The following is a 19576-nucleotide window of genomic DNA, read 5'->3' as shown; positions in this document are numbered from 1 at the left end:
GCCAGATTTTTGCATGTTTCCTTGTCTATAATCCCCCTGCAGGCTGTTCAACCTCACTATTTCCATTCCCATCTACTTTTATGTAAACTTGGCTTTAGTGCATTCACTTCCCTCATCCATGTCATGAACATATATTGTAAATTATTGTCACTGCAGCACTGGTCCCTGTGGCACTCCACTAGTTACGTGTTGCCATCCTAAAAATGCCCCTTATTCCAACTGTCTTCTATTAGCTAGTCAATCCTCTATCCATTCTAAGATACGATCCCCAACATGATGGGTTCATATCTTAATTAGCCTAATGTGTGGTGCCTTAGAAACTCTTCCTGAAAAGACTACGCACATTACATCCACTTTCTGTTTCAGACAGCATGTTACCTCAAAGATTTCTGTTAAATAAATCAGGCATGATTTTTCCCTTCTTGAAGCCTTGTTGACTGGTGTTTGATCATACTATGGGTTTCTAACTGCTCTACTATTACTTCCTTTATATAGTCTTTATAAAATCCTAATTTTCCCAGTAAGAGACCTTAAACTAACTGGCCTAACTTTACCTGATCTTTCATCTCCTTCCTCTTTTTTTAAATAAAGATGTTCCATTAGGAGTTTTCCAATCCTCTGGAATCTTTCCAAAATCTAAGGATCCCTAGAAGATTACCAGTGTGCCCACTATCCTTATAGCTACTACTTTAGTTTTGTGGAAAGCATCCTTTCTCGTCCAGGGGCCTTGTCAGTATTTAGTTTCTATAGGGCAATTTCTCTTGTAATATTTTTTATACCTACTTTGTCTTTACGTTTTGCCTCTAGATTTTGTAATTTTGAAATGATAATGAGCTCTACTGTGAAGACTGATGCAAAGTATTTATTCAACTCCTGTACCATTTCCTGGTTCCCCATTATTGCTTCCCTAGTCTCATTCTCCAAGGGACCATTGTTCAATTTGGTTTCTCTCTCTTTTTGTACTTCAAGAAGCTCTTGCTGTCTGTCTTGATATTACTTGCAAATTTCCCTTCAAAGTTTGCCGCCTTCCTTTTTTTCGGTTGTCTTTTATTAATTTTTAAAACTCTTCCCAACCAACTAGCCTACCACTAATCTTTGTCAAATTGTATCATGCTGAAAATTAGCCTTCTTCACGTAATGTCCAATTGTCACTTAAAAGCTCACACGGAATCTGATTCCATCACCTTCTCAGCTAGTACACTCAATCATTATAGCACTCTGTGAAATAATTGGTCCTAAGTTTCCAACTAGATTTTTTGCAAATTATTTTAAATCCTGGACCACTTAGAAATAGTAGTTTTTCCTTAATTCCTCCTTCTAAACTCAACAAATTGGAATTCCTTTTATTGGATCAACTCTTAACCTTCCATGCTATAAAGAGAGCAACTCCAGTTTGTGATCTGTTCACATGACTGAAGCTTCTCTTCTAGGATCTCATACTCCTGAATATTCTCTTCAAAACCATGACATCTCCCTAAGTATGATGCCAGTCTGTACAGTTGCACACAATATTCCAGTTGAGGCCAAATTATTAATGTGTACAGATTGATCATGATTTCCTTTTTGTATTCAACATGCTTTGGAAAGCTAAATGTCCCACATACATTCTTTATTAATCTAATGAGCCTGCATCTGTGAAAGGATGAAGCAAGAGGTTATCTATATTCCACAAAGGATTTATTTGCTATACTCCAAATAATATAAATGGAGATCACCTTTGTGTCCTACAGGTCAGTCACTCTTGGGTAGGAATAAATCTTTTAAAATGTTTTTAATCAACCTGTTCAGACATGTTATGACATTCCTCTGATAGGTAGGGCTTGATCCCAGATCTTCTGCCCTGGGGCGGGCCTCTGTACTGTATTACATACTAATCTTTATCTTTTGTCAGTTAATTTTCCAGCTTCTCTTAATCATAGCTCAAACATCCACATATGTACCCTCAATAACATGACCTTTACAACGTCGGCTTCTTAACTACCTTATAATTTTATCCTGCTTCTTCAGGATTTTGTGAATGTATAGCCCTAGGTTCCACTACTGTTGTCCTTTAGGGAAGGAAACTGCCCCCATTACTTTTGGTCTGGCCCACCTGTGACTCCAAATCCACAGCATTGTGCTTGACTCGGAAACAGCCCTTTGAGCAATTAGGGATGGACAATACATGCTGGCATGGCCAGCAATGCCCTCATTCTGTGAATGAATTAAAAAAAAACTACTCTTTCACTTCCTATATACACCACATTGATGATGAACCAGTTTCGTTGGTTACAGGATCTAAAATTGCAATCTAATTAGTCAATAGCAGTTTACCTGTAACAAGTAAGATCTGTTAAAATTCCAAGAAGCAAAGTCTAAGCATTGCAATATTAAATGTTGATGGGATTTTAAAGATTTTTCTGAATTTTCAATTGTCCTCTATTTCTTGCATCAAGAGAAAGTAGACTGGTAGAGAAGCATGTGTACTGCACAAATTAAGTTTTATGAATAACTGTCTTAACTTAGTGGCACTGTTCCTTTAGGTTGTGAAAGAAATGGACAACGAGAAGCGAATGCGTCTGCTGCAGTTTGTCACAGGAACATGCCGCTTACCAGTTGGTGGATTTGCTGATCTTATGGGTAAGTGTTGTTCAAAAGCAAATGGTGGATATAAGCTTGGTGAAATTTAAGTTCATTCAAGTTGCTTGTTTTGTTGGCAATCATTCATTGTCCATTTTAGGATATATTATTCTTAAATGCTTTCATGTAATGGGAGGAGTTCCTCCAATTATTTAGTAAGCAAATACACCACATTGATGATGAACCTGTGCTTGGCAATAATGTAGCAGACTTGGGACGACAGTTACACATTACAGGTAATTTCAGTGCTCAGGTTGGAAAATCTGTCCGGTTTCTTGGCTTCTGATTGTTGTTCAGTAATGCAGAAAACTGCATCTAAAGTTGTCAGGTGAGAATGGTATCAGCTCAGGAGTGATGCCCTATGATAGGTTTTTTTTTAAAAAGCCATGCAGTTGTCAAAAGACTTGTTTAGTAACACTAAGGAACAGCCATCCCTACCCAGACTAACCTATATTTGACCCCAGATTTATTAATTTTAGGAATCTGTCATATTAATGTCTTACTCTGTAAAATATCAGACAGGGTGAAGTTCAAACACACACTTTGTTTAACTGAAGAGAGAAAATCTAGACTTAACATGTAACACGTATGTAGAGGTGAAACTCCAATTGAGCTTCAGTATAACTTCTCTGTTGATCTTAACTTGAACGATGTACCTTCAATGAAACTGAATGAGACATAAGTTGAGTTAAAGTATGTTGCAAGCTTGATTAGATCAGATTAGGTTCCCTACAGTGTGGAAACAGGCCCTTCGGCCCAACAAGTCCACACTAACCCTCCGAAGATTAACCCACCCAGACCCATTTCCCTCTGATTCGTGCACCTAACTCTACGGACAATTTAATATGGCCAATTCACCTGACCTGCACATCTTTGGACTGTGGGAGGAAGCCCACGCAAACACTGGGAGAATATGCAGACTCCACACAGACAGTTGCCCAAGGCTGGAATTGAACCTGGGAGGCAACAGTGCTAACCACTGAGCCACCTTGCCAACCCTTGTGGATCTGTAAGGCTTAATCCTAATCCTAATTCTTAGCTGTGTCATGAATGCTAGTGAGCTATTTGAAGAACTACTACAGTCCATTTGGTGAAAGTCGTCTCAAAGTGCTGTGACGTTAGAGCTTCCAGGATTTTGAGTCAGCAGTAATGAAATAAATGTGATATCCCTCAGACTCGACTGTATTTGACTTGGAGGTGTTCTAGTTTTCTTTGGATGTAGCTTTTTATTTCAGTGCGCTCATTGATTGATTGTCTGACAGGAATCAGCTTGTGAGGAATTGCAAGTTATCTTTCAGATTGTTGTGGAGCTTGACATGCAGTAACATTAATTGAAATATTAGAGATAGGCCTGGGAAAGTCTATAGCCTTAAAACTTGTCTTTAAACATATAGACTAAAATGTAATGTTGAATTATAGAACACATTTGCTGCACACTAGAAAATAGACAGGCAGGAAGGGTCTAGCCATGAGAAAAGGGGGAACTGAAAGTTATGCAGAAGATAAAAACATCTGTTTTCACCAAGTGATAACAGGATGCTCTAAGGCAATTAAGAACATTTGCCTTAATATTGAAACTCTGTGAACAGGACACCGAGTGATAACATTCATGGCTGTTCCCTTATGAAATTAATAGGTGTTTGATTCTGACCTCGAAATGAAACGCTGTATCATCAAAAGCCTTGTAGTTGACAGTCTGGATCCCATCAATCATAATGGATTCTTATTAACCCCTTGCAAGCGAGGCAGACACAGAGGGAACAACATCTTTTCTGTTACAAGTTCCTGACTTGAGTTCAAAAAGATACTAGAGAGAGAGACCATTTTAGTGCTGGGACTGCAAAAGCTAGTAGAAAATTAACTCTTTGTGCCTATTTGCTATGCATTGAACTTAATTGCATTTCTGAGATTTTGATTTTGAGTAGCCATTATTGGTTATGAAATGCAAATTCTGTAAGTTAATATTGATGAAGCTTTAAGTTTCTTGCAGACCATTCTACAGACCTTACAGACTGCCCCACTGTCAATTCTAACTAATCAGATCTTGTGTTTTATTTGAATTTGCATCACAACCATGAAAAGAAAGCGCATTTAATTCAAGATTAATGCATCAGTTTAAATACAACCTTATGGTAACATCTCAGCCTCAGGTACAGAATATTTTGGTGCTTAAGATAAAAAGCAGGTATCTGCTCCTAGCCTAAAAACTATTCTAAACCTAACATTGAAGAGATTCTGGCACAATGTTTCGGGAAGCCATTTTATGGTCAAAAGTTTGCCCTCCTTGCTAAGAAGCCTTTTCGTAAAATAATTGTATCTGACATGCAAGCTGTGCAAGGTTCCCTTATGACATCTCCCACTTAATTCAGACAGGTACTTCTCTATGATAGGAACTTATCTTGCGAGCAGCCGCCTAACTTGGCTGGATTTGTTTTTTCCTACCTGATGAATGGCTTAGGGCTTGTAGGAGTGATCAGTCAAGTACACACAGACCAGTCAATTAACTTCTCTCCCTTACGAATTATTCTCCTTCACTGTTATCTGCCTAGATAAGAACATGCAATGTTCTTGTAAACATTTTGCACAAAGGAAGCCTGTTTGTGACAGTACAGCAGAGTAGCCTGCGAGGGCTCTTAAAAGAAGAGCGATATCCTACTCTCCTGGATTATTAGAACCTAGTTAGTTTAGCTTATAGGTATCAGTGTTATGTTGTAACAGTGATGCTATTGGTAAATAAAGGGCATGACTAAAATTAAACTTAACTGTCTGTAACAGGTTTTTTATTCCAGACTATCAAAGCGTATGATCTTTGGGACGAATCAAGAGAGGCTTGCAGGTTGAGTCCACAAGGGGATTCCCTGGCCCGTCTCAAATCTGTACTTTAACAGGCCCTTTCCTTCCATGTGGTACTGGTTGTGGGTTTGGAAGGTGCTGTTGAAAGATTTGCTTTTGTGTTGCTGCAGTGCACGTTGAAGGTGGCACATGCACTTTTTCATCAGTAGGGAATGAATATTTACATTGATGTGTTGATCAAGTGGTCTACTTTATCTTGCATGGTTCTAGGGTGTTATGAGAGCTACATTCATCCAGACACGGCTTGTATGTTACCTTTAGGCAACTAATCTTGAAATCCTGCAATGTTTTAAAAAAAATATGTTGAGTAAAACAAATTTTCAGATCAGGTTATGTCGATAAGCAGCCACTAAATCGATACTGAATATGTAGCCATGGTTCTTTAAAAACATCAATTCAGTTAATTTAGACAAGGTGACTTTTCCTCCGCATTCTTGTCAAAGTTTATTGAACTGATGTTTTTAAAGAACTGGGGCAATTACTCTAATGGCATTGCTCTTCTTTAATGAGTGCAGGTTCAGCAAAACATGATCTACACCATCTCTGACAAAACAACTAGTTCAGGACCACATCCATCACCTTTAGCATTGACTCCCACCATCACTGGTACACCCTACCCTCAGACTGTACTAGCTGTAACTTGGCAGTAGCAACTCATCCAGGTTTCTTTGACTGCCACTCCCAGCTGCTACTTCAAAGAAGCTGAAGGGCAGTACATTCACGGGCTTACTACCAAATCCTTTTCAAGTCGCACATCAGCCTCACTTGGAAATATATTCCTGTTCCTTCATCATTGCTGTGTCAATATCCTGGATCTCCCTACCCAAAATTGGACTGCTCTTGCCATATTGTCGACACCCAAGTTCCATAGTGCATTTTTAAAAAAATGACTTAAATATTTAATTTGCAGGACTCATTCAAACCATAACCAATGTAAGTGACTCACTGCATGAACAGATTGTTTTTAAAATAAGCTTTTCCTTCAGATGTGATTATTAATGTTGAATCCTTTCCTCAAAAACCTAGAATTAAATTTGTCAATTGTGTAAAGCAGTTAAGTGTCCTACCAGTGGTGTAAAATGTGCATTCACAGTGTGCTAGTTCTTAAGTAGCATAAATTATTCTTAAGTTGTGCCAAAGCAGACACAACATTTAAAAACTTTGGCTTCATGCCTTTCCTCATTTGCATGTCTGTGCTTATCACATAGTAAACTGCCTCTGGATTAATTTCCACATACTTGTCTATCAATTTCTTTCACTGGGGGAACTGGAGCTTTGCTTACATTAGCAGTTTCAGTCAAATGGAGCATAAGGATTTTCAGCTGGTGATAGTGTGGACCACCCACAGCTTGCTCTCTCTCGTTCTTTCCCTGTGCGCTTTATTACCGTGCCCTGCCGTCTTTCTCAGGGCATTGCTTCACTTACCATTGGGCAGTTCCTCAGGTCTAGATGCCCTCCAGTTGGTCTCACGGGTGGATGTTTCTCATCAGAGTTTCTGCTGGGTCATTATGGTTTCATCACATACCTTACCTGATCATCATTTTTTAAGTAGGCAATATTCAGTAGTGCTCCAAAACATGCTGACATTCTCCCTCTGATGAAAGCAGTTGGTTTACATACCTCTCTCAAATGAGGATGGAGTTTTCTGTGACAGTTTGAATGTGCAAATTGTTTTTGTACTTAATTTTTTAAATTAACCATTTGTTATAAATAAGTGTTCTTTTCTATCACTGATTTAATCCTTTAATCATTCCTTGTTATCCCTGACTTGACTTAATGGAATGCACTCATTGCTGCCTTCTCTGGTTCTCCCTCATGTAAGCTTGTGCTCATTCAATTCTTTGCTGCCCATTTCCTTAGTGATATCATCCAGCTTACTCATCTCTGCTCTGACACCTTGCCTACATTGGCTCCCAGTTAAGCAATGCCACAAGTTTAAAAGACCATAAAACCGCACAAAATAGGAGCAGGTGTATGCTATTTGGCCCCTACTGATCAAGGATCTATTTCAGCCTTAAATATACATAAAGCCTCAGCCCCCACAGCTTTCTGTGGCAAGGAGATCCAAAGGCACACAACCCCCTGAGGGAAGAAATTGCTCCTCATCTCACTCTTAAGTTAGTCTCCTTTTTTTTAAAGATATTTTTATTAGAAATTTAATATTTTGACAGATTTACAAAAATAAACAGAACTTTCAAGCACAAACATTAATATAAAAATAGATCTTAAATATATAATCATCAAAATTCAAAGGAATGATACTAAAGAAGAAAGAAAAACAATGAAACTCAGTTAATTACTAATCTAATCCACAATTATCCAGAGTGTATAGTTGAGTCACTTACATCCTTCAAACAAGAGAAAATGTTCTCTAATACACTCATAACAGTATAATAAAAAGGAAACTATTTCCAAACAATGAGAACAAAAAAAAAATGTTTGAATGGAGATCCTCCCCCTTGTTCTCAGGGGGCCTTACTTCCTTTCTAAAGGTCCACCATACCCTCTCCCAAACAGTGTCCCACCCTTGACCCGGGCGCTCCTTAATAGGATTTAGATATAATACCGAGCTAGAGTTAACAGTGAGCGCTCCACCCCCACCCCTCCCCACCCATACCTGAGTATATCTGATAGCATCAATGCCACGTACAAACACACATAACTATAAAATTACAACTCCAACAGATTACAGTTAAGTATAATAACATAAAATAGCAAGGGAAGACAACCCTGCTCCCAGAAGCAAAAGTAAAGTAAAGTATCCACTTCTCCCCACGGAGTGTGGAAGAGGCAAGCCAACATAAATTGTCTCTTACGATTTATTTAAACGAGTCTAAAAGTTCCTTAGCCTCTTCTGGTGATCTAAAATTATACTCTGATCCTTCGTGGGTAAAGCATAACGTCGCTGGGTAGCGTAAGGTGTATTGAATATTTAAGTTCCTTAGACATTTCTTCACCTTATCAAACGCCTTCCTCCTTCGGGCCAAAGCCGGGGAGAAGTCCTGAAATAACATAATCTTGGATCCTTCATGGATCATGGCTTTAGGACCCTTTCCAAGCTTTCTGGAGGCATCCAGGAGTATCTGCCTCTCCCTATAACTCTGCAGCCGGAACAGGACCGGGCGTGGGCGCTGGTTTGGGCCAGATCCGTGTACTGCGACCTGGTAGGCCCACTCCACCCTTACCCGGTCAGTTTCAGCCCCCAGGTTTAAAAGCTGGGGCAGCCATCGCTCCAGAAATACTGCTAACTGTCCCTTCTCTTCTTGTTCAGGGAGGCCCAGAAGACGGATATTCTTTCTCCGATTTCTATTATCCAGGTCATCCATGTAGATTTCAAAGGCCCGGACTCTCTGCTCCAGAGCTCGCACCTGTTCTGCAGCTGTTTGTGCTGCAGCCTCGGAGGTCGTGGCCTTTAGCTCCACCCCCTCCACTCGGCCCTGCAATTCCTCGAGAGCCTGGCTGTGTTTCTGCAGCTTTTCTTCGAATGCATTCCATCTCTGTCTGGATTCTGCGATGAAATTGACGAGTGTCGTTTCCAGCCTGGCAATCATCTCTTCAAGGCCTGTTTTTACATCAGCTGCAGCCGGAGGAGGAGAGGAGGGTGGGGGAGGGGTCTTTGTTTTCTGAGAGCTGTGGGATCCCTTTGGTTTACTCATTATCCACTTAATATTAAACTGCTTAAATATAATAGTAAGCAGCTAATTAAGGTTAGAAAATTTTTTGGGTGGTTTGGTAAGTGTGGTGGGCGTGAGTAACTCACTTTACCCAGGTTTTGGGAAGAGCACTGTAAACTCAGACTTGCTGAGTCGCCGCCATCTTGGATCCCCTCAAGTTAGTCTCCTTTAATTCTGAGACTATGCCCTCTGGTTCTAGACTCTTTCACAAGGGAAAACATTCTCTCAGCAAGTCTCTTAAGATCCAGTATGTTTCAATGAGTTCACCTCTTATTCATGCAAACTTTTACTTGTTTTCATATCCATTCTTAGCAGCACTCTTCCCCCACTGATTTCATTTCCTTCACAGTGACAGCCTCACAAAATCTCTGTTCTCTGCAAATTCTGGCCTTCTGACCTTTCCCAATTTTAATTGCTCCACCATTGGCAGACTTCAGTTGCAAAAACTGCAAACTCTGCAATTTTCTTCCTAAATCTCTCTGCATCTGTCTTACTTTAAAGAACTACTAAAAAAAAACTCTGACTAAGCCTTTTGTCTTGAGGTCGGATGTTAAGCTGATGATTGCACCATGTTCGACTCCATTTGTGATTCCTCAGATATTGAAGCAATCTGTGTCCATATCCAGTGCGATCTTGCCAACATCCAAGTTTGGACTGATAACTAGCAAGTAGCATTAGTACACACAGATACCAGTCAATGAACATTTGCAACAAGGGAGGATCCAGCCATTATCCCTTGACATTCATTGGCATGACCTGCATTGAACTCTCCACCTGAACATCCCAGACATTACTGTTCCCTGAAAAGTGAACTGGACCATATCAGTATTGTTTCCACAGGAGTAGGTCAGAGGCTAAGATTTCTATGGTAGGTGCCTGTCCAACATCCACAAAGCACAAATCAGGAGTTTGCTAGAATAGCCTCCACTTGACTAGATTGATGCAGTTCCAGCAGCACTCAAAGCATTGACACCATTTAGGATAAAGCATCCCCAATTGATTAGTATCCCATCTACCTACTTATATTTCCCTCACCATCTCGCACACGCAGTGGCAGCAGTGTGTACCATCTGCAAGATACATTCCAAGTAACTCAGCAACCTTCCTTCAACAGTTAGAAAAATCAGGGCAGTAGATTCATAGGATCACCACCTGCAAGTTGCCCTCCAAACCACACACTTAGCTGATTTGGAACTAGATGATAATTTCTTCACTATCAGTGGATCAAAGTTCTGGAACAGTCTTTTTTACAGCTGCATGGGTATCCCTATGCTCCAAGGACAGCGGCAATTCCAGAAGGCAGGGCAACTTTGGATGGGCAAATGCAGATCCTAGACAAGGACAGTTACATCTGATGAATGAGTTTTAAACAGTGGCTTCAAATCAGTGTCAAGTTTCTATCTGATAATGCCTGTAAAGAATGTTGAAAATGGTGTATAAATGCAATTTGTTCTTGTTAATCGCTGAAAAGAAATATATTAAATTGTAATTCATGTTTGCATTTTGGTTTAAGGGAGCAATGGTCCTCAGAAGTTTTGTATTGAGAAAGTTGGGAAGGAAAATTGGTTGCCAAGAAGCCATACCTGGTGAGTTGAGTATTTCAAGAAATGTCTGTCTTTTTTTTAAAGCTGTGAATACCATTTCTGTTCTTTACATTCCTTAACCTCTTAACTTTAAATATTTGTGCGGAGTGCTGGCAAATGGAGCACTTTTCCTATATCTGTTCCCAAGGTAAGGTAAACATATATTTGGAATGTAACTTTTCACCGTGACCAACTTTAAACCACCTAATGAGCGGAGGGCAGTGAAGATTTCACCACCTACACCAGTAGCTTTGCAACCTCTGAATGGAATTACTAAATCATTCCAGCTCAAATCACATTGAATAATGATCTCTTTCTTTTAGATTCTACTTGATCACTCCCCAATTGTTTCTTACATGATTCCAGGGCTTTTTTCTTTCCCCAGCTCTCTATGAAACTCCACTTCAAGTGAGGAAAGATTCTGCTGTCTATCTGAAATTTGCCACTTACTCATTGACCCTTGCATTCTCTTGTCCAACTGTTTCAGTTGATTGGGAAGTACTGGTTTGGGTTTGCTCTCTTTTCTCTACTTTATGTGGCCATTCCACGGTCACCTTTTCAACTTGGAAAAACCCACGGAACAGATTTTCTTCAACATTTGCATGTGCATTTTTAAAGCTTTCTCCCAGTTCCTGGTACGAAGCTCTTGCAATACTTTGTTTACTTAAGATTAATGAGTGTTTGTCTCCTATTTAGTATATGGGTGGATTAAGGGTATTTTTTGGTAAAACATAGGCAAATCTTTTATAACCATATTAGCCATTTTCTGGCCTACTTCAGCTATGATTGGGCCAGTCATACTGATGAAACTGCCTTCCCCTGTTCTTCTGTAGTAATTGGGATTAAGCCACAGGTTTTTCATTATTTTGAATCTGAAACCCTCTATTCAATATATGTCGAACCTCATTAATTCTAGCTGGATTAGTTTTGATGAGTGAATGTGTTCCTCATATTTTGATGGAAGAAATTTTTATTATATCTACTTAGCTCCATTTTGTCTCCATCAGTTTCCCCTGCCCCTTGAAGCAAACACCAGGAATGCCAAATATCCTTCAAATGCTTTTGTACTAAAGGAGAGCAGTTGATGGAAGGCACACAGCCCTTCCTGTAATTTACTGCCATCCATATTGTAAACCTTGTGGATAATGGTTTGTGAATGTGCTGACTGGTTAAGGCCAGCAGCTTAAGAAAATTGTTTAGAATCTGGCTACTGTGGAGAAGGGTTTACTATGCTCATTAAGAACAGTTTCTGACACTGGGTGAAATATCTTTCACTGGTACCCCAGAATACAATCAATAATGTAATGCTGTGTGAGAGTACTAGAGAGGGTTTATGAAACCTCATGTACATAAATTCATGATCTATCTCCCGTACTATCTTCTGTAAGTCAGACCCCTACATGAGACAGCAATTAGATTTCTCTCCCCCTCACTCTGAGAGGAGCTTGTGACAGAGCAGCTGGAACCAAATAGGCAAAGATATTTTGGTGGTGGGGGTGGGGTGGAGCATGGTTGGTGGTGATGGTGGAACCTGATTTTCCACAGAATATATAAAACTAATTGTGGCTGGAGTAGGTAGCAAATGAGTATCTAAATGAGTTATTGAACTTAGTCCTTAATGAAACTTTCAGAATTCTGATCTTTGTTTTAACTATTTCCCTGTAGTTTTAATCGACTGGATTTGCCACCATACAAGAGCTTTGAGCAACTGAAGGAAAAGCTATTATTCGCAATTGAGGAAACTGAAGGTTTTGGACAAGAGTAACTACTGTATGAAAGTCTTGTCAGGAGAGAGTTTTGTGATGTCATTTGAAAGATTCTGTAAAGGAGGAATGCATTTCACTACTTGTGCTTTACTTTCCAGTAGACTTCTGTTTATCCAGACACATCAGGACTGTCTATTTGCTTTGGAAATCCTGTGGGAAATGGCTGTAAAGCCTTTGTCTTGCCTTCAAAACTCTGTATTTACAAGCTGAAGAACTTAATATAATGAGGAAATTGTACATGCTTAAATAGAATTAATGTGCTGTGATAAACAGTTTAAATCTGTAGTATGTTCATTTCTGTTGAACACGAAGGAGCAGCCATGCTTACCCCATTTAGACGTAGGAATACAGTTGGCTGCTGTTGATAAGATATGGTTGGGAATGGGATTCCTGGAATTAATAGCATCTTACAGTTGGCAGAGCAGAGCTGGAATACATGTCTACTATCCATACATGTATTCCATTGTTGAGCTAAGAAACAATCCTAGATTGTGTGTATCCCTCCTATACTATTGTTCCCCCATTTTTTTTTTTGCTTGCACCACAGTGTCCTCATGGCCCATTATAGCAGGCTTCTTCCCCCCCCCCCCCTCTCTCCGTGTGCGTCTCTCTCTCTCTCTCTCTCTCTCTCTCTCTCTCTCTTTCCCCACCCACCCCCCTAGTTCAGTCCTCGTCTTTGCTAAATGATGTAATCATATTTCATTTTAAAGATTAATTTAAATGCATCTCAATGTCTTAATTTAATACAATGTTTTAATTTAAGCAAGTACAGTGAACTTCAGGGAGTCCCTACCTTGTGACAAAATTCTTATTAAAATGTTTTTTCCAGCATTGTTGATACTTGAAAGATAGGTGCAGGCTACTGTTTGATGAACAGATGTCTACTCTAACATTGCACCTTTCGTGAATTTTCTTTTAAGCAGTCTCTTAGAAAAACTTCTGACAGTAGTGCTCATTATCCCAGATGTATTCTTCCTCCTCTCTATAAAGTGTAGCTAGAAAACAGAGGCTTTTGCCCTATATTTTTAAAGGACTGAGAGATGTAGATCAATCGTAGCTCTAGTTTTATAGAGCTTGATTGGAAAATATTTTTGTGGTATCTGTGCCGACACCTTTGATTCAGGAAAGGCTGCTGTAAAATAATGTTGTCTTTGGTTAGAGATTGAACTTTTCCCACATGCGTCCCCTTTCCCCGCTAGGTACAACTTTGTATTGAACTTCTGAGGACATTTTGACGTGTCCCCACCTGGTCCCTGCATACAACGCTCAAGGGCCACCTTGACATATCTACTTCACATCTTGTTTATAGGTTTTAAATTTATCAGCTGTATGGACACTTTGCAAATAAGATAGGTGTAAATTTCCAAGATTGGAGAGGGATAAGAAATAAAATTAAAAAGAATAGTGGAATAGAATAGTAGTTTTAAAAGAAAAATAACATTCATTAGTAACACTGCGCACTCTATGTGACCAGGACCAGCTGAACAGAATTTTTTTATAATTCTGTCTTGTCCACGAATGTTCACTTCATATATCCATCTGTGAAAAGGTTCTTCTTTCTAAAAACCTTCCCATAGCAATCCCTGGATAATAAGTTCTCAGCCCCATACAATTTGGGAGACTCACTTTAATTGTTCTATCATTTCCTTATTATTACTTAGTCTCCCATTCCTATTCCCAGTTTAGAATCTAGTGTTCATCCATTGTAACCTATGATAACAACCAAACGAAATGTGGGTTTCCCTCAAGTTTTTTTTCTGTATAAGAAAGCAAATTTATAACACAGCTGAGAAATCACCGCCAAAATCTACTTGGCATACAGATTATATTTCTATACCAATTTTTAAAAAAATTATTATCTAACCTGCAATAGATAATTTCAGCAGGGACCAACAAGGGTACGGTAAAGACCTTAGCCAAGAATCTTGTTTCTGGTCAACTAACATGGCCCTGCTGAAACTGTGAGCCTGTGTGCTTGGGTGAGGACAGCACTGAGCTTGGCAAAAGTTATGCAAATACACATTCTGTAAGTACATTGCAGTTTGGGAAAGTTGACACCCATGGGTCTAAAGCCCAGAATAAATTGATGGTTTGAAGAAAGGACAAAGAAGAAAAGAATCAAGCACAGAAGCAGTATCCACTGTTAATTGAAGGGATATCCCAAATTATTGAGGGAATTTGGCAGAGATTTGTTTGAAAATTTGATTGCAACTTCCAAAGATTTCCTAAGTCTGTTTATTTTGGGGCAAATTTAGTCTTTTTCAATATAAAGTGAAAATAAGGTAAATCTGAGTGTGGCTTACTTCCAGCTGTTATCTCTGGGTTGAAATGACTGCATCAACATCTAACATATAAAATAGTGTATACTCTTTTGATTATTCAGACTTAAACCTCTCTTCTCTCTCTGACTTTATTTGTTGAATACAAAGGTGTAGTACAGAATATCATTAACCGGAAGTCGCTACTGCAATAATTGGTTTATGCTGGCTTTGTTATTCTGTGAAGAGTAACAATTTTATTTAGCAATTATTGAAACATTCTGGGATAGCTAGAGGCAATTCACCTGGAATGCTGCTCTCGATCAGTAGTCCCTGAGTCTTGGTGGAAAGTGTTTTTTGAGATCTGTCGAGGGCCAGACTGAATCTGGTTTTGATGCACTCCATACCTGAATTGGCCCGGAACACTTGTCTAAGCTCGTGACGTGCAACTATTGGGTCAGAGCTGGAGCTGACGCAACCACTCCAGCAAGACTCAGTATTTTCAGGACTGGGTGAGAAAATAGTGGGGTGAGGGCACTTGGGAACCCTGACTTATTTTTAACACAACCTATTCTTAAGCTAGAGTATATTTGTAATATATTTTCAGGATTTATCATAGATATTAATAATGTATATAGAGTATCAAATTTAGGTAGTTTTTTTTGCTAAAACCTGCCTATTTTAGAAAGTTTGAACTTCAGTTTGCATTTGTAAGTAATCACTGAGTTTTCAGTTTTAAGCTTGGTGTCGAAGCATCCCAGTTGCCTTGTTTAATGGATGAATGTTCCTGTTTAAACTATGGGAAGTGAAGTTAATCCATGTTGAAGTTGAGTACTTGGCCTCTGACCTTATGCTAAGGGAAAATTCTGTACAGGTTCCTGATTGTTAATCCATTAAAATCCCAAACTTGGCAGTGTACACTCGGCCTTTGGATGGGGACAAGGCCTGAATGTTGTCCACCTACAAATGTTTGCAGTTTCCACATGCGCGCACAGCACCTGTGGAACTTTATCCCAGCATGAGTCAAGTCAAGAGTTTGCCGCCTTAACTCTAAAGCCATGCAGACTGTGTGGAGGTTGCTTAATCAAACTTTGAAAAACAAGGACTCATTACTATTCTGCATTTGGTCAGAATAGGCTTGCAATGAGAATTTTCTCATCTTGTTCTTGCTAAACTGCATGTCAGGTATCTTGGTTTGAGTGTTCCTTGCTTTGGGGAACTCTTACATCAAGTAAAACAGGATCTCCCCTCATTGATTTTGTCATATTCTTTTAGATGGATGTCAGTGCATGACTATTACCTGAAAGAAACCTGTTTCAAGAGGTTGCATTGTCTGGTGAAACTGGTTTTCTGAGTTGCATGTCAGCTTGAATCTTTTGTGAGCCCATTAGCAGAGAGCATATTTTTTAGAGATGGGATCTTTGGCTTAATTAAAAATGTTACAACCCTTTTATTACCAGTTTTTGTTACTGTTTAACATAGTGTCTATAAATCTTGTAAGATTATGCATCACAATGGCTCAATAACTGATAATTGCAAAACAAGTAATATATTTATCTCCCAATAAATGTGAATAAAATAATTGCAGGAAGATTTTAGGTTGCAAGTGCGCTGTGCAACACTTCCTCCTTTATTTTTGCTCTGTATCTTGCCACTTATTAGAAGCACACTTTCCTCTAATTAAATGAGCAGCAGTCCTGGACTGTAGATTTCTCTAGAGCTCTGCAGACCAACAAGTGGAAGCAAGATGGTAAAGGGCTTTGTTCCAGTCTTGTTTGCTAACCTTCCCCCTCACCATCCCTCTTCACTTCCTTTGAGCTTTTCTCTGATGTGTTCTTTTTGTTATATAGCCATGAGCTGAATCTTAATTTTTAATGTAGCGCACAGATCCATTCAAATGGCCCTTACCCCCTAACCTTTCATTCAGAAGTAAGAAGTTAGTGCTTGTGTTAACACAGTTTCAGTTGGTGTTTCTCCTTTTAGCCTAACCAGTAAAGTGCAAAAGAAAATTTCACTTCTATTGGATAATTTATTGATGTGTGTTAAAGCAGTGGGCCTCAACAAATTTACTGCAAAAGAATGCTGCTTAATGGCATACTTTTGAATTGTGGAGCAATGTGTGCTGATTTTGCTTCTGAAATGATCATGAAATAGCCTGGATATCAATCTAAACTTTCTCAAATTCGTGGGAGGAAGTACTTTAATTGACTTTGATTGTCATCTAGGGTTTTGGAACTGTCTGCACCATGTTGATAACTCAATCCAGTCCCCACAAAGTAAGTTATTTTATAACTGGAACTAAGATTGACACAATGCAAGCAACTAATTACCCATGACCGCATTTCCCATCTGCCTTGTGTAACGTTACTTTACTACAATATTAGCACTTCTCATTGGTTAATCTCTCCCTGGTACATTCAGGATATCAGGGATTATGACTGAGGCAGTCCTCCAACTTCACTATAGGAGGGGAAGTAGGTTTTTTTTCTCTCAGCTTTATAGGCTTGGTCAAAAACAGCATACACTTTAAGCCTTCAGTGAGGATTAGTTAAACTGTAATCAGTTTTCACCTGACACCGGAAACACAATATCTTTTCTCATTCTGCTAAGTTGATCTACATGAAGATGTATTGTACTTAAAGTCATGCTTTTGCCCCCTCTTTTTTTCACCATGCTTTGTCTATGCAGCTCATTATGTTCTCTTCCACCCACCACTCCCGCAAAAAAAGACTTAAAGTCCGTCTGTAAAGAAGTCTGTGATTATAGCTGTCAATGATTCCTTTGATAAAGGGTGCACTTGACTAATCATGGTGTACAATGTCTGACTCCTGCTATTTGCCAAGTTTGCTGATTTTTTTTTTGTTTAAATTTGTTGTGTTGCCATAATTGGCCTCTGTACCCTGGCCAAGAGAAAAGCAAAATTGCCTGAAGATGCTAAAACTTGAATGTGTATCCTGCTGAAAGTGTATTTGATAAGCACCGAGTCCCTAAGAATGCCCTGTGATTGGTGTGCTAGAGGTCTGCGGAACTGCATCCTGGGTAGATGTCAAAATTTTCAAGAGGATAAAAGGGCGCACGTTGACACACAGCAGCGATGTTTGAGATCTGGGGTTGATAGCAAGTGTTTTTGTCAGTTCATGAGGGAAGGAAAGGAAAACTACTGAATGTCCACTTTATTCAGGAAATAACTGGAATCTGGAGCCATGGGTGCGGCACTTGTTTAGATTTGTGTATAATGAACTTATCCACTGTGATATTAACAGGAAACCAGATACTTTGACATCTGATAATTTTAAAATGATTTCTTGGCAAGATAAAGATTTAAACTTAGCTAATTGTCCAATGGTAATGGCATGCATTTGTTTAAAAGTTTGATTTTATACACTAAGTGTGCTAATTTTTTTTCCCTTTTTCCTGGAAGTGGCTGAATTGGAAGGATGCAACCGATTTTTTTTCTTTTCCCCGTCCTCCCCTTGCCCACTCTAATTGTACTGCATTACAACCAGAAAATTTAGGCAAAATACATCCAAATGAATTTGGAAATTTGTTTCTCTCTCTGACGCATCATTTACCGATTTGGTAGTCCGCATTCCAGTCCTCAAACATGACTGAAAATTCCAGGTAATGTCTTGGTGGTCATCCTGTGTTCCATTCACAAGTAGGAGTTACTGAGGATATTCTGTTTATACTTCCTCCATCCTCCTCAATGGATTGCTAAGCAAAACCTAACATTTGTCTCATTACTAGTGAGTGCATTGATAATGGAAAACATTGTTGGTATTGTACCATGGGTTAATGTAACACAACGTTTTGATTTGATGCAAAGTGAAAAAACAACTTATTTTAGTAGAAAACTGCAAAATGCCACTCTCTTAATCATCTATTCATGAACATAATCTTTCTTGTTGCCATTCAAGTATGTACGCATTGCCTGCATTTTCAGGGAGGCAGCTTAGAGCTGGGAGTCATGTCAACCAAAGACCAAATACTTCATCCCATCTCTCTTGGTCAGCTGCCATTTTCATTGTTCCCAGCATATCTTCCCTCATGTCGAACTTTGATTCAGGGAAATAAAATCTATTACAGCATTGTACGCTCTCAGATTGTTGTAATAACACATCTAGCCTTCATAAGTTCATTGGATAATAGCTGCATAGAATTCTTTCACTCTTGCCCTCAAAACAAGTTACCCATTGTTATATAAAAGGCACTGATGTTAATTTGATTTAAAATAGTGTATTTGGTATTTTAAATAAATAGCTTTAGAAATATTTCCAATAAATTCCATAGGAAGTTTGGATGTTATTTCTAAGGCTGCAACATAATTTAAAGAAATCTGGGTAATTTCTCAGATCTTTTGGGCTTTCTATATAGTGTCTAATTTCCACTGTACAATATCTAAGGATTGTAAATCATGTTAATATTTCTGTGTTAAATCTTTTTGTAAAGCTGAATTTGATTGTTCCAGAAATGAGTTAAGGCTACTAAGATAATTCTGGCCACTTGGCACAAGCTTCTTACCTGTTTATCTATGTAAAGATAGTTAACATTGTAAAAAAAATAAAAACGCTTCTCTTTAAGACTGTGCAGACAATAAGCTGTTTTGTGAGCACTTATGGGTCTGAATATTATTTCACTGCTTCCAGGAGGGTAAATGTGTTGACACTATGCTGACGAGGCACAGATCTTCATTCCAGTTCTGTAAATGTGAAATATTTTAATTTCATTGAACTATATTTCCTCCTGTTTTCGATGGAGAGATGGGTGAGTTTGCAAGGCTTTTAAAAATTTGTTCGGTCATCAAATGTGGACAAGGCCAGTAT

The 19576-nt window shown here is 38.9% G+C and overlaps 1 protein-coding gene across 3 annotated transcripts in view; it reads left to right on the top strand.

Moving 5' to 3' along the window:
- The window catches only part of LOC132822995 (E3 ubiquitin-protein ligase Itchy-like), a 100847-nt gene extending 81514 nt beyond the window's left edge, over positions 1-19333 (top strand). For all 3 annotated transcript variants that reach the window (XM_060836513.1, XM_060836512.1, XM_060836514.1), the window contains 3 exons: positions 2523-2619; positions 10660-10732; positions 12395-19333. In XM_060836513.1, coding sequence (XP_060692496.1) covers positions 2523-2619; positions 10660-10732; positions 12395-12494 — 270 coding nt within the window. In that variant the 3' untranslated portion in view covers positions 12495-19333. The remainder of the gene's footprint in view (positions 1-2522; positions 2620-10659; positions 10733-12394) is intronic.
- The last annotated feature ends 243 nt before the right edge of the window (positions 19334-19576 follow it).

Source organism: Hemiscyllium ocellatum, chromosome 15 (assembly GCF_020745735.1).
Source record: "Hemiscyllium ocellatum isolate sHemOce1 chromosome 15, sHemOce1.pat.X.cur, whole genome shotgun sequence".
Lineage (NCBI taxonomy): Eukaryota > Metazoa > Chordata > Chondrichthyes > Orectolobiformes > Hemiscylliidae > Hemiscyllium > Hemiscyllium ocellatum.
The sequence above is the reverse complement of the archived record's forward strand: the minus strand, read 5'-3'. Positions and strand labels throughout refer to the sequence as shown.